The sequence below is a fragment of the Strix aluco genome, chromosome 8, assembly GCF_031877795.1.
Source record: "Strix aluco isolate bStrAlu1 chromosome 8, bStrAlu1.hap1, whole genome shotgun sequence".
Lineage (NCBI taxonomy): Eukaryota > Metazoa > Chordata > Aves > Strigiformes > Strigidae > Strix > Strix aluco.
Window position 1 is genome coordinate 10,257,775 of NC_133938.1, and position 20,236 is coordinate 10,278,010.

General features: G+C 41.9%; 1 protein-coding gene across 1 annotated transcript; it reads left to right on the top strand.

Annotated features, from left to right (window-relative positions):
- The first annotated feature begins 172 nt into the window (after positions 1-172).
- Positions 173-20,209, top strand: EFCAB14 (EF-hand calcium binding domain 14). The gene is made up of 11 exons (XM_074832104.1): positions 173-500; positions 1,408-1,556; positions 4,901-5,046; positions 6,927-7,025; positions 11,325-11,435; positions 12,309-12,389; positions 13,239-13,430; positions 14,100-14,174; positions 15,307-15,418; positions 16,279-16,410; positions 17,241-20,209. Exons 1-11 carry the CDS (start codon positions 325-327, stop codon positions 17,414-17,416), a joined length of 1,449 nt encoding a protein of 482 aa, XP_074688205.1. The 5' UTR covers positions 173-324; the 3' UTR covers positions 17,417-20,209.
- Positions 20,210-20,236: the final 27 nt, after the last annotated feature.

Genomic DNA, 20,236 nt, shown 5'->3' on the forward strand with positions numbered 1-20,236 from the left:
GGCCTTTAAGCCCCGAGCGGGGCGGTCCCGCAGCGCCCAATGGGAGCGCGGCTTGCTGGTAGGTGGAGGGGGCGGGGCGCGGCGGGGCCGGGAGCAGCCATGGCGCGGGCGGGGCGGGCGGCGGTAGCGGTGGGGCCGGGCGTGCCGCCGCGGGGCCGGCGGGGGAGCAACGGCCGCGGCCCCGCGGAGCGCCTGTAGCCGCGGCCGGGCTGCAGGCTGGCGAGCCGAGGCGCGCTGGCGGCGGCGGCCGCCGCGGCGGCGGAGGAGGAGGAGGGAGGCGGGAGCCAGCCGCCGGCCGCGCCGCCGCTGCCGCCCCACAAGAGGATGAAGAAGCGGAAGGAGCTGAACGCCCTCATCGGCCTGGCCGCCGACGGCCGCAGGAAGAAGCCCGCCAAGAAGGGCTCGGGCCACCGGCTGCTGCGTACCGAGCCGCCCGCCTCCGACTCCGAGTCCAGCTCCGAGGAGGACGAGTTCGCGGGGACGCGGGGCCGCTGCGGCAAGTGAGTCCCCGGGGTTGTCGCTGCGTCCCAGGCCCGGTCCTACCCGCTTGGGGCCCAGGCCCCGGCCCCGCCGCGGCGGGAGCCCCTCGCCTCGGCGCTGGTCTCCGGGGGGGAGCTGGAGACGGCTGCGTTGCCGTCAGCGGGGCAGCTTCGCGGTTGCGGGCGGGGTGTGGGGCGCTGGGGGCTGTCAGGAAAGATCTGGGGCTGCCCTGAGTGTGTCTGGCCCAACAGGTCGCCTGGCTGGGGGTGAAAGTAGGTCTAAACCATTTTCTGGCTTTTTTCTTGGTTTTTCTGTTTTACGCTCACTACAAATGAAGTGCTTGAGCGGTTTGGGGGCAGTTGCTTGAAGCGTTGGGCGCAGTTATCCGTGTGTGCTCAGCATGGCACAATCCTGTATCTGCCAGCTGACGCAGGGCTGGTTTCCTCGTGGACACGATGTTCTTTTGCCAATAAATAAACTTTTCAGTTAAGTAACAGCGTTATTAATGGACCTCTAAGAATAACTAAAAGTAGGCACGTCGCAGAGAAACTTAAACTTTTGCAGTTTAGGATAATCTAGAGTACTTGTCATAACATTATGGTAATACCCTTTCCTGAAGCCTGCCTTCCAAGCTATCAAGCAGATGTTCTGAACATAAGTTTATGTGAGCAGAGGGAAAGGGGAGTAAGGGAAACCTGACAGCTGCTTTTAAATATGCTAGATGTACCTCCTGAGAATAAACTGAACAGAGTAATAGCCCTGATCTCACCGTATAGGCTTATTTATTCTTGGAAAAGCTCTTCATTAGCTCTTGTCAGCCAAAACGTGCTGTTCTAGCACTTCCCTTACTTTGATAGAGCAACATTTAAAATAAAACTTTTCTAGGTACTGTTGAGTGTTCACAGTCTGTTATTTTGTTTTATTTAGAGGCGACTATCTACGATGCTGCAAGTTCTGTTACCCATTATGCGCGTTTGTCATTCTTGCCGCTTGTGTGGTAGCGTGTGTTGGCTTAGTGTGGATGCAGGTGGCTCTTAAGGAGGATCTGGATGCAATAAAGGAGAAGTTTCGAACTAGTAAGTATAAATGTAATGATGGTATTTCACATTTGCTTTGGGCAGTATGAAGAGCTTTAGTTGCCTACCTGCTTCTTCAAAGTCTGAAGGTACCGAGTAGACAAACTGCCCCTGAGTTGAGGAGCCCTCTGAGCCAAAAACACTTGGAGGCTGGACAGATCTAAGGCAAATGTTATATATTCTTGCCTGCTCTGTATCTTCTGAGGAGCAGGGACACTGGACTAGGTGGGCCTGTAGTTACTTGTACATACATTTCTGAAATTCCTGACTTCAGTCTTGAGAGTGCTCTTTTCCAAAGGAAGCTACTATTTAAAAATAAAAAGTTCTGATCAACCCTGTAAAAGCAATCTAGGGGATTTTGATTCATCCCTTAAAAAAAATTAAAGGAAAACAATGTTCTTGTCTTGAGCTCTTTTAAAAACCTCTAATGCTTGCTATGGTGTTACTCCAATTTGAGCATGGCTTTGGTATTATGTTTTTTCTTTGTATCTTCTGAATGTTTATCTTGCTTGCATTGACCTTTTTCTTCAACTTTTATGTTGTGTTGCGTATGGTGTGGAGTTACGTTATGTTTAGTACTTTGAGGTACGGAGTTTATGTGAAGCATTTTGCTTGTAGGTCTTGGGTTGTCTCCGTCCATGTTAAGATCTCAGTATTACAACTTCTGTAGTGCTGAGGTATAACAAATGGTGAGATTTGCATGTAACGTACACTCTCGGTTCTCTATACCTCACCTCTGGACACAAGATATGTTTTGGTGCCTTATTTTAGTAGTATTTAAAATGCGATGTATTGAAAAAGGATAAGCTGAGGAGCTGTGTGAATGGAGCAGAAGAGAGTGAAGCTTGAGCATTCAGATGGTCTCTAGCTGCTTCAGAAAGGCTAGGTAGTTACGTTTTGCTTGAGGAGCGCAGCTGTTGACTGTAGGTTTTGTCCCGTAGCTTTGGTCTTAATCTTAGAATTTTTGTGCCCAGGCCATGAAGATGACCTTAAAAATAAGGCTGATGAAATCAGTTAAAAGATTAGGAGACTGCTAGGGCTGGAGGTAAGCAAAGGGCTTGATTTGCTTGTGGTGGAAGAGTTATTGAGGAAATGTGTGTAGAAATTATTTGCTGTTGGTGTTTAGGGCTTCCTGTTCAAATGTGTAATTCTGCTGTGAGGTGGGGAGTTGTTGGCTGAAGTGGAACCTCCTGGCTGGCTGGGAGTGAGAAGAAGTGTTGCTGATAGATGTACTTTTATATTAACTGATACTGAACTCTGAAAGTTAGCCGTAACTGATTTCCACCAGTTACGGAGGATACCTTTGGTTGCAGGTGCTGCTTTGTGGCTGTGAGGGTACTGGGCAGCTCTGCAGTAGCTGTTTCTGTGTTCTGGGTAAGCTGGCTGCCCAGAAGCTGCTCTTGGACTGGTCTCCTTCAAGTATGTACTGGTAGTAAAAGTTTTGCACGATGACAACATTTGTTGGCTTTGGTGTAGTTAAGTTTCATCGTTCCTGTTCTACATAGACCTCTTTGTTAAAGCAGTTGCTCTCTCTGTGCTTACTGTCAGACTTACAGATGTGCTTGTTTTTTCCTGAATAGCTCTGGTAGAAAAGCTGTGCATTTAATACTTTGTCTAGTGATAAAATAGTCTCAGATGTCCTTGCCACTGTAAGAGCATGCCTAGTTGCTGGATGGGAGACTCATAATGAGGTACAGCGTTAAAAACAACAGCAACAAAAAACCAGACAGCAAGAATAACCTGGTTCTGAAAGGTAACACTGTGCTTTGGTGAGATGTGTGGGTGGATGGAGAAACAAAGGCACAGGATCAGTCTGTCCTACAACAGGTTTGGGAAAAGAACCTTCCTTCTCTGAGTCTTCATCCAGATTTTTTCCCCATAAGAGCAGATTCTTGTGGTAGTATTTGTTAATATTCTGCCATCTTTTGAACAAACTGAGTATGGCATGAATGCTTGTTAATAAGACATCTTTGCATCTAGTATGTTTAGGATAGGGGGAAATCATTGTGGTGTTTCCCTTCAGTTGTTAGTAATGATGCTAAGAATGCATGTAGTACTTAACCTTCCTAGCACTGCAAGAAACTCTTAAATGGAGTCTCACTGTACAGAGTGAGAGCAGCAAAACAGAAAATAATTTCTCTACAAAAGCCTCTGAAACATCAGATTCAGTGTGAACTGCTTGTGTCAAATGCACAATTAGCTCTCAGCCTGTTTTGGCTAAAATACATCTTTCAAGGTCTTACTTAACCAAAAGTGTTATTCAGATCTTGGGTGATCCATGTAGATTACTCTGTACCTAGAAGTGACTTTTAGGACTTGTTTCAAGATAAGTGAAGTGGGTTTTTGAAGATGCACGACTTTCCAGTTGTAGGCATCCACTCCACAGGCATGAAGCACTCCAGAAGGCTTCCCCTTTTGACCAGATGGGTCACACATGGAAATTTGTTCTGGGAGCTGCCAGCTACGTACCACATAGGTCCCACTGCTCTTGGCAGTCTGGTCTGAACGATGGTGGTTTGTTGTGGAGCATTCCAGTGCTGCCTTACAGGGTGGAGGTGTATGTTTTGGAGAACTCTGTCAGCTCCATCTCAAAACCTTTGCTTATTTGTTCCCTAGACCTAGGGATTTAGGATTGCCTAATAGTGCTTGCGGCTAAACAGCTTAGTCACTGCAGACCTGAAGAGCTGCATTTCTGAGGCTCACTTGCATTGGTTTGAGCTATGTGTTTCCCCCTTGCTGTAGTATTAATTGCAGTAATAACTGACTTTACTTCCCAAGGACCTTGTTTCCTTATTTGTTTACCAACAGACGTTACTGTGTAAGCTTATACATTTTTTCCAGTTGTCTTTCTGTCACACGGAACAACTGTAATCACGTTAATCTCTTCGGAATTCACTTCATTGTCAATTGCCCCTTTGCAAGCTTGAAAAGGGCACTGAGGTTCATTTCATGTGCCTCCTTTGCCCTGGTACTGTTGGCAGTTCTTATTCACACTCCCATTACTATTTCATGCTCCTCCCTGAAAGTAATGCAAAATAACTGCACTAAATAAAGACTTGCTGAGGCTTGCCAGAATGACAGTACTATTGCAGAGTGTTAAATTTAGTATGATCCCTCTGGGTTCTCTGCAGATGTTCGTACTCTTAGAAAAAAAGAGCTATTATTCTGAACAAACACTTAATTCTGAATTGGCAATAAACCCATATGTAGAAACTGTTATTGCCTTCTTTCACTGATGTAGATTGTTGCTGCTTGTAACTTGTTTTCTGCCTTTCAACCTTGTTTACCTGGACTTTTGGGGTTTTTTTAAAAGCAAATCTAATTATTTTTTTCACTTTTTTTAGTGGAATCTAATCAAAAAACATCATTCCAAGAAATTCCTAAACTGAATGAAGATTTGGTACAGAAGCAAAAGCAACTAGAGCAAATTGAGACTGGAGAACTGGGGCTAAATAAAATTTGGATAAATATCACAGAGATCAACAAACAGGTGAGAGGGATCAGTGCTTGGTTTTGAAAAATAATGAAATACTCCCAAGTTTTATTTTTACAGGAATTAATTTCAAATGCAGGGCTGAGCTTTTATCTAAGGACTTTTGTGACCATATGCTACACTTTTATTTTTAAAGTTAAAATGAAGTATGAGCCTCATTATTAAACAAGCAAAAAAAGTTTCAGCATCCAGTTGGACTGGAGACTGATCGCAAAGAGAAGTTACACAACTGGTGGAAAGACTTCAGGCAGAACTTCGAAGAACCTGAGAACCGTGCAGTTTTTAATTTTCCTGCCAGACACTTGTGATAATTATAATGAGAGATTTGACACTGCAAATTTCTGGGAGTGTCCGCAAATGTTTCATAAGCGTGGAAAGGAGCTACCCATATCAGTGCAAGTTCACGTTGCTACAAATGAAGTACTGGTGTCTCGTGAATATAGAATCTGCTAATACACACCCAGAATCTGAGCCAGTGTAAGTCTTAGCTCTGTTTGTGGCTAGAACTAAGCCACTTAACAGAAAGCTGTTTCCTCAGCTGCTGTATTAACTCATGCTTCAAACAATGCATCCAGCAAGGCTGTTACTGAAATTCTTGCCTTGGAGGGTAAAAGTTCAGAGCTGCTCACAGTTAGTGGTATCAAGAGGTGTGGGTATGGAACCCTCCCTGACACTGGTGCTTTGGGTTTAATTTTTAAGAATACTGAGGTGCCTGCTCAGACTGGGTTTTTTTCAGTCCCATGCAGTGGTAAAGTGCTTAATGGGGCATATAAATATATTTGAAAATTTGACTTGCTTTCTTTGGCATCTGTCAATATGCATTACCCACAGATATTTAAGTGCTTCATTGGACTTTTAAAATGCTATCATCTGCACCTGCATGTTAAAGATACTTGCACATGGTTCTTGCAGGCCCTCAAGTTGCTTCAGAGACTGGTTACAATCTGAGCTAGCTCTTCTGGGGATCAAAATTTAATTACTGTTTTTCCATGAATTGTTGGGATGTGCTGCCTGGGAATTACTTCAGCCAGTATTCACAGCTGTGGAACCAGAGGCTCTGCATGCCAGCTGATCATCATTGGCGTAATGTAAAATTAGGACCTTGCCCATTTCCTCAGCTTGCGAAACAACTTTTTTTTTTTAAGCAGAAGAAAGTAGGCTTTATCTGCTCTACTTCTGTGTTGTCAAATGTGAGAAGAAATTATTTTTGATGACTAATGGCTACAAATTGGTCTTAAAGTGATAGTGTTAGCAATTAATAGCTAGCATGTAGTTAGTTTATTTGACAGCCTCCCAGTTGGAATGAGTAAGTAATCTTGAAGACTCATTGAATAATTTGCTGCCTGGGTTAAACAGTTAACAGAAAATTGAGCTAACCTGCTGCGTTTAGGTTGTCACTGTTTCACTTCTGTGGCAGAAGGTTTGGGTGGTAAGTGCAAGTTCTTTGCCCATCACTCAGCTAGAGGAGTTGCATGGCTTTGCTGGGTTTTGCCAGGCAGGTTTGATTGCTAAATACAGAAGTGGATGATTGTTTCCTCCATGTAAGGGTTTGTTGCACAATTTTTAAAAATCTTTCTTGGTCAACAGCCTCTCTCTAAGGGGATGAATGTAAAATGGGCAGAGGGTACCTTATTGAAAAGAGGAGGCTTCTATGTCTTTCATTCAGTTTTAAAAAAATCTTGCTTCTGTTGCAAGAGGCAGAATATTTTTAATGTAGCCTAGGAAGGACTTCTGACCTAGATGGGGGTGTGTTGTGTGTGTACATATATAATTTTGTCTTGCCTTATGTTTTAGTGTTACAAATTAAGTCATTAGTACTGCCAAAGGTCAGAATCAATATATGTTGACTAATTCTAAATATTCCTTTTTGTTTTTAGATATCACTATTGACCTCAACAGTAAATCATCTCAAAAATAACATAAAGTCTGCTTCTGATCTGATTTCTCTTCCTCTCACAGTAGAGAAACTTCAGAAGGCAAGTACTATAAATGTTGCTGTTGCTAAATGTGTTCTGTGGTACGAAGCTGCAGCTGGGCTCCTGGGGACAGCAGTGACAACAGGAGTTACCTGAATTGCATGTGAGGAATATTTGCTTCTCTTGTTTTTAAATTGGACTTCAAATACTTGATATTGTATGGTCTTACGATAATGTATGGCAGGTAGAAAATGTGAAGGCCTTGTTTCTCCTTGTTTCTTATGGAGATGTATTATGTTGTCACTTCTTCAGCTTGGAGCTGATCTTTCTGGTTGCTTTCCTTCAGGTTGCTAATCTTAATATCATTTAAGGCACTTGCAAAAAGTCTTGTCTGCAGTTTTACAACTCTGCTTGCAAATAGGTGGTTTGTTTAGCTTTTTTAATTGGAAGAGAAAATGAATTGCTTTCTGGAAAACTTCCTCATCTTCAGCAGCATATAGTTCTACATCTGGCTTTGCATTTACAGTCTTGAGGTGGGTGGGGGTCTAACTTGGGACAGTGGGCCTGGAACATTAGCATGGGAGCTTTCTTGGTGTTCAGTACACGCACAGCAAAAGATGAATTGTACTGGGATGGTTTTCTGACAATCCCTTGAAAGATGGGCCCTACTGGGGACACAAGCTGACATCTGAAGTGACTTCTGTTAATACAGTGTCTTACTGTATGTCTTAGCTGAGCATTCTTTACTGAAGAACTGTTCTGTTTATTTTGGGAAAAAGAATGGCTTGTTGAAACTTCCTGGCTCTTCCATGCAGTTCTGTTTTATTTAGTGATAAATGTTTATATTGGGCTAACACCTAATGTCAGTCCAGTCTTTATGGCTTTTATGGGTTTCCGCTTCTCATCTCCTATCCCTACAAAATTAATGTATAATCAACAAGCTAGTCATATGCAAAGCAATTAGTGCGGTTTGGCTGATCAGGCTGCTAGGATTTCTTTTTCTGGGAGGAGTACAAAGCTATTTCCTAAGCTTCTAATTTGCTGTTATGAGCATGCTGGATTTTCACTGTGTCATATCAGAAGTAATTCTTAAGGCAGTACCTAGTCTGGAACCTACAACTATTTTTTTTTTTTTATATATATATAGTATAGAGAAACCTTGTTGTCATCTTGCTGCCTTTGGTACAGTCAGGACAAAGTGTTAGGGCCAACAGGTTTCAGCTTGCAGAGATCTGCTGAACAGCAGGGGTTTTTCTTGTTGAAATAAATCCACCCTTGGTCATACTTTGTGAAAATCAAATATCTTGGGAATTTTTGAGTTTTTGCCAGTCTCTGCTGTTAAGTCTAAGGTGTTAGTTGTGACATCTGTTTCCAGTGCTCTCTTGATGCTATCTTGTTTGCATTTATGTTTTGAAAGGTTGATGTAATAAAAACAGAGCTGAAATCCTTCCAGGAGATATAGTGTGAGGTGTTGAGTGTAGAAGAACTATTCGGAGATTTAAATACAATAGTTTTAATAGTTTGTAAGTACGTGTTAATGAAGAGTGACAGGTTTCAAGACCTGGACTTTTTTTTGACCTCTGTGTGCGTGCTGCACTGCCTCCTGTCATACAGGAGAACTTCAGTGGGTGTAGGTGGGTAGCCTGGCTTTTGATAGCCCTGGTGAAAAATCTCCTGCTCAACTGTCCATTGCATCCAGCTGTCTTTGGAATTGCCTGCCATTCCTGGGAGAAATCATCTATCAGCAGTCCTGGCTAACTGGGGAGGTCCCAGTTGACTGGAGGTTAGCAAATGTGACACCCATCTACAAGAAGGGCTGAAAGGAGGATCAGGGGAGCTACAGGCCTGTCACTCTGACCTTGGTGCCAGGGAAGGTTATAGAGCAGATCATCTTGAGTGCTGTCACGTGGCACATACAGGACAACCAGGTGATCAGGCCCAGTCAGCATGGGTTTATGAAAGGCAGGTCCTGCTTGACTAACCTGATCTCCTTCTATGACAAGGTGACCCACTTAGTCGATGAGGGAAAGGCTGTGGATGTTGTCTACCTAGACTTTAGTAAAGCCTTTGACACTATTTCTCACAGTACTCTCCTGGAGAAGCTGTTTGCTCATGGCTTGTATGGGTGTAGTATTCTATGGGTAAAAAAACTGGCTGTGTGACTGGGCCCAAAGAGTTGTGGTGAAGGGAGTTAAATTCAGTTGGTGGCCAGTCACAAGTGGTGTTCCCCAGGGCTCAGTGTTGGGACCAGTTCTCTTTAATATCTTTATCAATGATCTGGATGAGGAGATTGAGTGCAACCTCAGTGAGTTTGCAGATGACACCAAGTTGGGTGGGAAGGTTTAGCTGCTTGAGCGTAGGAAGGCTCTACAGAGGGATCTGGACAAGCTGGATTGATGGGCCGAGACCAGTTGTATGAGGTTCAACAAGGCTCTGTGCTGGGTCCTGCACTTTGGTCGCAACAACCCCATACAATGCTACAGGGTTGGGGAAAAGTGACTGGAAAGCTGCCTGGTGAAAAAGGACCTGGGGTTGTGTTGGCTGACAGTGAACTGAATATGAGCCAGCAGTGTGCCCGGGTGGCCAAGGTGACCAATAGCGTTGTGGCTTGTATCAGCGATAGTGTGGCCAGCAGGACTAGGGAAGTGATTGTCCCCCTGTACTCAGCACTGGTGAAGCCACACCTTGAATACTGTGTTCAGTTTTGGGCCCCTCGCTACAAGAAAGACATTGAGGTGCTGGAGCGTGTCCAAAGAAGAGCAACGAAGCTGGTGAAGGGTCTAGAGAACAAGTCTTGTGAGGAGCAGCTGAGGGAACTGGGGCTGTTTAGTCTGGAGAAGGCTGAGGGGAGACCTTATCGCTCTCTACAACTACCTGAAAGGAGGTTGTAGTGAGGTGGTTGTTGGTCTCTTCTCCCAGATAACAAGTGATAGGACAAGAGGAAATGGCCTCAAGTTGTGCCAGGGGAGGTTTACATTGGATATTAAGAAAAATTTCTTCACAGAAAGTGTTGTCAAGCATTGGAACAGGCTGCCCAGGGAAGCAGCATTTTAAATACCCATGGAGGAATTTAAAAGACGTGTAGATGAGGTGCTTAAGGACATGGTTTAGTGGTGGACTTGGCAGTGTTAATGGTTGGACTCAATGATCTTAAAGGTCCCTTCCAACCTAAGTGATTCTGTGAAAAGGCTGCTATTCTCAGAATAGGATTTTGGTTTTCTTAAGCCTTTTTCCCTGCAGGTGTTGTTCCTGAAAATGGGGAGCTGCCTGCTGGTGTTAGAGTCCTGAAGGATTATTGAGGGAGTTCCTCTTGCACAGCGGCTTTTGTTCAGACTGATGAAAGGTGCTAAAGGTGTCCTAAGGTCCTCCAGGGCGGAGAGGTTGTCTCCTGGACCTGTGTTCAGACTTGCAAAATGAAGAGCTGGAGGAAGATTTGGGTGGATATTGTTTGCATGTAGTCTGGGTAGCTAGAGGCTCGCTTCAGTGCCTTAAGAGCTTATGAGCATAACAGTCGTAGGAAAAGGGGATTTTAAAATGGGTTCTGTTTGTTTTAATGATTGAAGAAAGTATTAAAAATGGAATAAGAAGCATAGGGGCATGCTCTGTCCTGCTACTGTAACTTCCACTAGTTTGCAGATATCCTAGCTGACAATCTGACTCTATGTGCAATGCTGTCAGCTGCTAGAACACCAGTACAGCTTTACAGAATAGTTACTTTCTAAAGTTAGAGCTGGGGAGAAGTAGGGGGAGTTCACATAGGTGAAGGCAAGGGAAAGATGAGACAGGAGTCGTCAGAAGCAAAGGCAGCTGTCAGAGCACACTGACTGTACCCACAGAATTCACAGCAGCTTTCCTGATACTTCAGAGCTATTCTTTCATTTTAAAAAAGGCAGTCCTTGCCTGAAAATCTAATCTGCAACTTTTGGCAGACTGATTTTTTTCAGTGTATGATGTGTCTGAAAGACAATTAAGGCAAGATAAATCGGTGATGTCAACATCCTTGTATTCAATACAAATATTCCATGTAGAGAGGAGGTAAGATGTCTTAATATCAGGATTTTTTTTAATTAATGCCAGAACATTTGTATTGTTTTAGGAGTGAGAGTAGCAAACCTGTAATTGTGGTTATTTAGCTTAAGCTCTCATGGTGTAGAGTGTGTCTTTATTGGCCTGGAGATGTGATGGGTATAATTTACAGTTTTGTCTGCAAATAAAGTCCCAAATACTTCAAATTCACATGCATATTTTTGTGGCAGTCTGCCTGCAGTTTCACTAAGAAAACATTGTTTAGCAGGTTGAAACTTTGGGACAGTGCAGCTTGAGGAAGGCTGAGATTTTTTGTCATGTTCTTTATTCCAGACTGTAGCGAACATCGGTAGCACGCTTACGAGTGTTTCTCATGATGTTGAAAATATACAGACAGCTATTGAAGAATACAAGAAATCCATAGAAATACTCCAGAATGATGTGGTAAGAAAATGTACTGATTTAACACTGCATTTTAACGGTTACATTTATGAAGCCAAGTTTAAGAACTGTGTGGAGTTCTGCCTTATGCCTTCGAAATACTTCTGAAGTTTCAGTAGGTGCTGGTTGGTACATTAATACTCTAATCTTCTAATCCCTGTGTGGCATCTCCTATATGGTACTGAGTATGTATTTCTCTGGAGCCAGAATTTTTGGTCCCTACTACACTTACCCTGCAGATTTTTTGCTTCCTACTACACAGATGTGGAACCTTGGGAATCTCTGCTTCTGTGTGATTCAGGGTACTGCTTGTGGTAACTCTCTGCACTGTTTTAGGATTGGGGATGCTGGAAGTGTTGAGATAAAGGTTGTTGGTTGAATTAAGGATGTGTATAAGGATGAAATTATTGACCAACTTTACCAGAACCTACTCTCTGTATTTATACTAACCTCACACTTGGCGTTAACAAACTGAGCCAATAATTAAAGCTTTTCGGCTAAACTGCAATACAGCATTACTTTAATAAGAATACTTGCAGATAATATCTAAATTAGACACACTATAAAACTTGATTTAGTCAGTGGGTGCTACAAAAACATTGCCGATATGGCAGTATGTATGGTAGCAGTGAAAAGTGTATCATAATACTTTGTTAAAGGGAGAAGAGCTAATTAGGAGGGTTTAATTAAAATAAATTTGGACCTTATGTGTTTTAAAGAAAACTCTGTATTAGCCTGGTTAAAATACTGCATGCACAACAGACATGAGTGACTATAATTGTAGCAAAACATTCTTAGCTACAGCCTGCCAATTGTTAGAAGCTTAGTATTTTTTTTTACAGGCATTTGGTAACAATTTTCTACTTCTTTCCTTAGAAGGAATTAAAACAGATACCTTCACTTCCCTCCACTGTTGTGCCAAGGACTGAGAGAAATCAGACAGAAAATTGCAAAAAGGTATTTTTCTCCCTTGCATAAGAAATATAGGTACAAGTATCACTGATATGTAACTTTTTTGTGTGTTTTGCAGTACTGTCATGTACAAAAAAGTATGGCTTTTATCAAGACAATACAGATGGCATACTTCAAAACAAAATATAAGATAATTGTTCCTGTGTACGTGCAAACAGGAAAGTACCCTAGTCAGTATTTTTTTGTGTTCTAACTGGGTGAAGAGTAAAAAGACTGAAACCAATATCCAACAAATTATAGGTGTACTTTGCCCATGTAAATGGACATGAGTTAAAGGCTTCTTATGGAATGGATTTTATGGCAGGTACTTGCCAATCAGCAAATTTGGGAGTGGCATGTAGTGAGTCACCCTTAATGTAATGAGGTGTGGAAAGCAGGGATTCAGCAACAAAAAAAAAAAGGATAAGGTGTGCGTGTCTAGCTGAATGGGTTGGAATGGAATCACTGCTTTTATTTACATTTAATACAGTTGATATCTTCCTGAAAAATGAATCTTGTATATAAATATGCCTACTACATGCTTTCTTGGGAAAAATGGTTGTTGTGGTTACTAAGCTTGCCCTGGAAAATTAGATGAATAGGCTTTCTGTGTTGGCTGGCACAGCTGAAGTGATTACATTAGGAACAAAGAGGTTAGCCCTGAGGAAGAGTCTCAGTTTCAGACTTTGAAAGCTGGAATAACTTTCTGGAAGCTTCCAGTTAGATGTTTTCAGCAGTGTCAATAGAGAACCAGTCTGAAGTCTGCCCAGTTAAACTGGGTCAGTCACCATGTTGTTAATAGCAAGAGCGCTGCAGAGGTTGAGTAAACTGACATGTGCTGGTTTTGTATTTCAGGAAAGCCAGTCACTGCATATAGCTTTGGAAGAGCTAAACAATACTGTAGTGGTGTACCAAAAGTTGAATGACATAAATCTTCTAAATGTGGATTCAGCCATTGGTAACCTTAGCCGGAGGGTTATGCTGTTAGAAAACTCTCCCCTTGCTGTGAATAATCTGGACAAAAGAGAGAACTTGTCTACCAATGTGGTGAGTATTTGATGACTAAGGGTGTCTACTCAGGCTAGTAGTTTTAATACTTGCTATACACTACAGATACAACTTAACCTAACAAAAGAAAATGTCAGAGTGAAACTTGGGACACCTAAGATTTCATTTTAAAGGCTGGAATTTGTTCCATATTTCCGAACAGATAACCAACATAAGAGTATCTCTGAGAGTGGTTATTTCTAGCCTTCAGAATCTACAGAAAAATGTCCAAAGCACTGTGACATTTAAAACTTGTGTGACTGTTTAATGGGACAGGATTCACAAACCTTTTTATGTTTTAGGAAGGCACTCTGGCATGGGTCTGTTAAGACCACTGAGGAGCTAGGTGGGCCTCTGGATTGTTCATCAGTGCTTAGATGTTTAAAAAAAAAAACCCAACCAACTAATTATGTTTGTAAATACTTCCAGTGCTTCTGTATGCCATATTGGGGCCAGTCTCTGAGAACGTGTTCTGTATGTTTAGCAATAAGGAACATGCTGATGTTGCTGTGGTAAATTACATAACCCACTGTCTTCCATGTTTATTTTAGCATGTATTTGTCCTGTCTTTTTCCTGCTTCATGTCTGCCAAATTTGAAGTAAAGAAACTCAATTGTAGAATATAATAAGCATGTGAATAAACTTGGCTGTCTTCCATTTTTCCTGTAGGATGTAACTACCTCTCTAAAAGTGGAAAATGAAGATCAACTAGATAATGAAACTCATTCAAATAAAGAAACAAAGGTAAAGAAACCCAAATTACACTGGATTAGTAGAGCATGTCATTGTCTTTATAATCATGTTTTAAATGAGACTTAATTGAGGAAAGATCTGCAAGTAGGCTAATCTGATGAAGTTTCTTTTAAAGAAGTCCAGAGTAGGACATCTTATCTACCCCATTCTGGGGACAGGAAGTCAGTTAAGATGGGAGAAAAGTTACAATAGTTTAAAGTTTTGCCATTCTGACTACATATGGGGTAACATAGCAGAGGTGCTGTAATAGCCTTCCCTGCAGCTGAAAGAATCTTGGGAGGTTCAGACCATGGTCCAGTGGAACAGGGGACTGGCAGCCAGCTCATTGGAGCACCCACTGCAATGCTCTCAGCAAAGCTAGCTCAATTTTTGTGGGTTCACATCGCAAATGGGGTTGCAGCATTTATCCAGCTTTAAAAACTTTCTTGGAGAAACTTTGCACTAGTGGAGTCTAGGAATTGCTGAAAGCCACCTCTCAGTAAGGATCTGACGACTGGTTGTGAGTGAGTTTACCAGACTGAATGGCCAAATTGTGGGCTGGGTATGAGGCGGCACTGCTGAGGTTAGTTTCCATGTTCTGGAAAGAAGGCAGGTGACCGAACTGGCTACGGTCAGTTCTACGCTTGGATTGGATTGATGTGAACTCAACCTATCTTCTGGAACTGACTCATAAAAAGAGCAAAGGAGCTCCAGATTAAAAAATGGGGTGTTTTTACTTTGACAGAGGTATGTGACTCCTGCACTAAGGTAGTCAGTACTGCAGACAAACATTTCAAACGATTATGCAATTCAATTAATGTTCACTACAAGTATGTTTGACTGTTTTATGTGATGATTTTTCAGAGTCTTGATCATTTATATAAGAAATACAGAAATTAAATGTTAGATTCTTTTAAATTGGTGTCTGCAAAATAGTTGCCTACTCTTCAGGTAGGTACTGACTCTGTTTTCTTGCAGACCATGTGAATTTATTCCTTACATCTTTTTAATTTAAAATCTTGTTTATAATTTTAAACTTGATCAGCCTGGAGACCTCCAAGTCTCACTCAAAAGTACTTTTCCCAATCCTCTCCATTTACTGAAGAGGTGCTTCTTAAGAATTTTTTTTTTTCTACATATGCAGGAAACAGAAACTAGAGATTCTCAGGTATCAAAACTAAAAGAGAAGCTTCAGCTGATCAGTGCTCTCACAGGCAAGCCAGAAAATGACAGACCCATTGAGACATCAAAGAATGGTAAGAATGTCTTACGGTAGTAATCCATAAACCGGAAGGTTCCCTGTGTAATTCAAAGAATAACTAATGACGGTGGATAACTTAGATTGTTCCTTAAGATTTTGGTGAAGATTAAAGTGGTAGGAAACTGATGGCTTTAAAATAGAAAACTGTATATGACTACAGAAGTTTGAAGGTGACTTTCCATGTCTATAGGAGGATCCACATGTATCAATAGCTTGTATTTGAAGGCATACTGTGATTAACCTGTAGAAATTTATACCCAGTAACATCTATTTTTGCTTTTTCAAAATCTAAGTGTAACATAGAAGAAAGGTCTGCATCTCTGCTGACTTGTCTCAGTTCTGCACTTTTGCTGTATACAGGTAGTGCTGAAGATCAGATCTGAAATATTTCATTACAACAGAACTGTGCTTGTTAATGTGCTAAGCAGCAACTTGGAAGTTTAGACCTTGCTGTTGGGGAAGGTAGATACCTGCATTGGCATGGTGAAAACATCCTGGGTGGGCAGATGTAATTTGCTTAATAAAGTTTTTTCAGCACTTTCAGACTGGGAAGTAGAAAGCACTTCCCAGTCATTCTTTGTATGGGATTTACAAATACACATCTCCTAATACAGCATGAAAGATTAAAGCTGTATAACTGTCCAATAAGTTCTTTCTCTGCTCTTCTTTTTACCAGTTACTGGTAAAAAGAGACAACACTGCTGTATTCGGAAACAATTTTGCAGCATTCTTATCGCATACAGCATCTGTGATGCAAAACAACCTGAAAATTAATTAGTTTTTTCAGATTTTTTTTTGTTTCTACTAACTAATTCTGTGGAATTAGTAAGACTAATAGAAATTGTTTTGTAACAGTTGAAAGTAGTCTGAGTACTACAGCAATGCCCACAGACCTTTCAAGGCTGGTTTCAAGGACAGCTGATGACAACACAGAGAGTAACAGACAGCTGAGACATCTGTCCTTACCAGGAGTTTCCAGCATCCAAGGTATGTGTCCTTTGTGGACTGACCTTTTCTTTTTCTGACTATTTCATGTAAATGTTTAGGAGACAGTAAATATAACTGGAATTATGGTGGCATGTCTGGGCGGTCTGGGAGATGCGAGGTCAATTTTAAAAGCTTGAGAACTACATGCTTTTTAAAAAAAAAAAAAAAAATTAAAAAAAACTAACCAAAACCTAAAATGAAAGAACAGTATGTAAAGAAAAGAAACTGGGATTTAAACAAGAGTGTGAATTATAATTGGTTTGAGTGCCAAAGTATTATACCAAGTGCCCCAGAGATTATGAGAGAAGTCAAGGGCAGAATGCGGGTGCTGAAGAAAAATGAAGTGGGTGTGAGTATGTATGTTTTGGGGTTTTTTTCTTCTTTATTTTAAGAGAACACTGCCTGGTCAAATGAATAGTTCCTGGATCTTGCTGTTCAGCCTCTCCAGCTACTGAAAGGCCAATGCTTTGCATCAGGAAATGAATAGACACTTTTCCCTTTATATCATCTGTGCTGTTGGTATAGCAACAGTCATTCAGAGCTTGCTTTTGTGGAGGATAACTGCATCTGTATGCAGTTAGTGGTTGTAGAATGGGCTATTAGTCGTGGCCAGAAATAGGGATTACTTTTCTCAGATTTAATGTAACTTAATCCAGAAATGTTCATGGGTTTTTTTTCTCCTAAACTGTTACTGACAGCTTGCAACAATGCAGAAGGCAAACTACGTACTTGAGGATGCTTTATTTAGTGCAGTAAAACTGGAAGAGCAGCTTATAGGATATTCCTGTGTATTTAAAGGAGCTACTTTTCAATCCTTGTTCTCTTTGCAGATCTTCAGAATCTGTTTGAAAAAGCAACTGAAGATGCTAATGGAAAACTATCATATGAAGATCTTCAAAAGCTGCTTGGCTCTACAGCCCAAGAGTCACAGAGCTTTAAGAAATTTGATACAGATGGAGATGAGAAATACTCATTACAAGAACTGAGATTAGCATTAGGTGTATAGGATATATATGTAGATATGTGATAATGATGGATGCTACTGTAGCTAAAGGAAACTATGGGACATGAAAAACTATGTCTGCACTTTCCCAGCGTTTTACTGATCTTTGGAGCTAAATTACTGTACACATTGTCACCTCTTTATTTCATTTGCATTTATTGAGAAGAAATTTACAAATTTATGTCGATAGGACATAATATTGGGACTGTGTTAAAATCCAGAAAATTCCCAAACTTGGAAACATTTTCCTCTCATTCTTTCCTTTTCAAGGAATTCTTGTTTTTAATTTAAAATGTGTACATACTAAAATAAAACTATGGTTTTATATTTCACTGAAATTTGCCTTAAATTAGAGAGCTGCACTTTATGTAGAGCAGAAGGAAGTCTGTCTTGTAAAGATAGGCTGCTTCTGCTTGTAAATATTTGAGATAGAGTAAATTATGCATATTTAAGGGGAAGTTTGTGTCAGGGGCTGTGTTGGTAGTAAGCTGTTTGTAATGAGAGACTGAGCCTAAAAGGCGTGGTTAAGAGCTTCAGCTAAAGTTCTAATTTTGACTAAGTATATCCATGAATGAGTTTGGACTCAGTCAGAGGAAGGCAGGAGTGGTAAATCATGCCCAACTATAGCAGGATTTATTTTTAGAGGGAAGGGTTGGAAGTGTTTTTATATCATGAGCCTACAGGAGCAATTACCTACGAAGTGCTTGGGTTTTCACTTCAGCATTCTTTTAGCTTTGCTGTATTGCGTCCAGATGACACTTTGTGAGATAAGCCTATCTGTTTTTTAAAAAACAAAGGAAAGTATTGAATAACAGATGCTTAAGAGGTAAAAGTCTACAATGCAACCTGCTGAGTAGCGCCTGAATAGTTCATGCCTTGGGTACAGTCAGTGCCATGCTGATGGTCTCACTGACAGGTCACTGGAGATCTTTGGAACAGGGTTGCTGGTGCAGCCAGTTTCTTCCATGCACTGTTGTTTGGGTCACTCTGATGGAGTGTCCAGAGTAAAGCTCCTCGTCACTAGGAGTGCGAGCAGGTGGTGAAGGCCCAGAGTAGACTTGTGGGCTCTTTCCTGACTAATGTGAACGTGATCACTTCTTGGTACCTTTACCTTTTGTGTTCTTGCCAACAGAAGGATGTAAAAAGCAGGGTAGGTGTATGCAATCGTGTCGATGTTCTCTACTGACACATGCTTCATAAGTGAGGTTTCCGTACTGTGGAGGAAGTTAAGGGTTTGTTATACTAGTGGATCTAAACACAGTGTTTATAACCTTCTGGAACGTAGAAAATGGCTTTTGCAGAAGGGATTCTCTTGCAGGCTAGATCACAGCCAAGTTGAATGATTTAGCTCACCGATATCACTGATCTTATTGGGAGTTTTCTGCATGATTAGTGAATTCAAGTTGCCCACCTCACTGAAACATCAGTTTATGTGGAAGTCTGTTCATAACTGACTTATATATAACTTTAGACTGGATGTTTTATGAATAGTTGTATTCTGGAAGTATGAAGTAGTGAAGGAATATACAAAATGGAACCCTGTTACCCATTGCCTAGGCTGCTTTCACTGTTGCTCTTCTATCCTGTTTGGGTAATGCAGATGTGACTCAATACAGAAATGCTTTTGATGTGATGTTTGAGAATACAGTATTTAAAAACAAAACAAAACCAACCAACCTTGGCTTTTGAGAGGATGAGAAGCCACCACTTGCTTCTTGCCGCTTCCCATGCCCTTTTATACGCTACTGTATAATTCCTTAACCAAATAAAAAAAAAAGAGCAATAAAATGTAACCATTCTGGTATTTTATTTGTACATACTGTATCATAGCCATATGCCAGAGTTTGCAAAATATTTTTGGAAGTTTGATTTGTATGGAATTTAACTTACCTTAAAATTTAAGGGATTATTGTATTGCCATGTGAATCTATTGGTGTTTTGTTTTGTTGCAGTCTGCTTTACTTCTAGAAGGCTCTTCAACAGCAGTAGTGAAACTGTCAGCTAGAGACAGCGTGTGCTGCCCCAGCTGCCCGTGGCCTCTGCCTGTGGCCCAGGAGCTGAGCTGGTCAGTGACTGGCACTGGGGCACAGCTGTCCACTGGCACTGCTTAATTTGCATGTCAAGAGCATAGTCGATCGCTAATTGCTGTAGTCACTGCTGTTGTAGGATGGACTTGTGCTGTCAGTTTAACGAATCCGATCCCCCCTGAGCTCAGTGGTCGCTTCTGTTTGGCCTAGGGTAGCCGGTAGCGGTGTGCTGCAGGCTGGGAGCACCCATCCCCGCGAGTTCTCTGCCAGGCCGCTGCTCTCCATCCCGCATGCTTCCCAAAGCCCCGGCGCTGGGGCTTGCCAGGCTTCCTTCCCCAGCTTTTATTCACGCTGCAGATGGCAGAGGGCGTATAAAAGCCACAGGCAGAACAAATACACTTGTCCAGATCTGCATTCTGCTGTAGCTCGTGCCTACAGACTGCGGGTTTCCAGGGGGGCAGCTCTTGGGCTCATTTTCAGGCTGTATTTGTGCCGTTTTGGGTGACCCCTGTGTAGGGGTTTCCAGAGGGGCGGTTCGTGGGTTCATTTCAGGCTATATTTGTGTTGTTTTGCGTGACCCGTGTTAGGGACCACTGCGTATCTTTCAGTTCAGTGACTGACCTTTACAGGGAGCGACGCCGTACCGTGCTGGCCGCGCATCGTGCTCCTCTGCTCCGCCGGGTTTGCGCTACGGCACTTCACGCTTTTTTTTTTTTTTTTTATCATGTAACGCGGCTTTTAATTTCTCTCAATAAAAGTTCATTTCGAGCGTGCGCTTCCGGCCGTTTCACTCCGG

Excerpts from the sequence above, each read along its gene's own strand:
- EFCAB14 (XM_074832104.1), top strand. The coding sequence starts at position 325 with ATGAAGAAGCGGAAGGAGCTGAACGCCCTCATCGGCCTGGCCGCCGAC. Across the intron at positions 501-1,407 it reads ACGCGGGGCCGCTGCGGCAA|AGGCGACTATCTACGATGCT; the intron begins GTGAGTCCCCGG and ends TGTTTTATTTAG. Across the intron at positions 13,431-14,099 it reads AGAACTTGTCTACCAATGTG|GATGTAACTACCTCTCTAAA; the intron begins GTGAGTATTTGA and ends TTTTTCCTGTAG.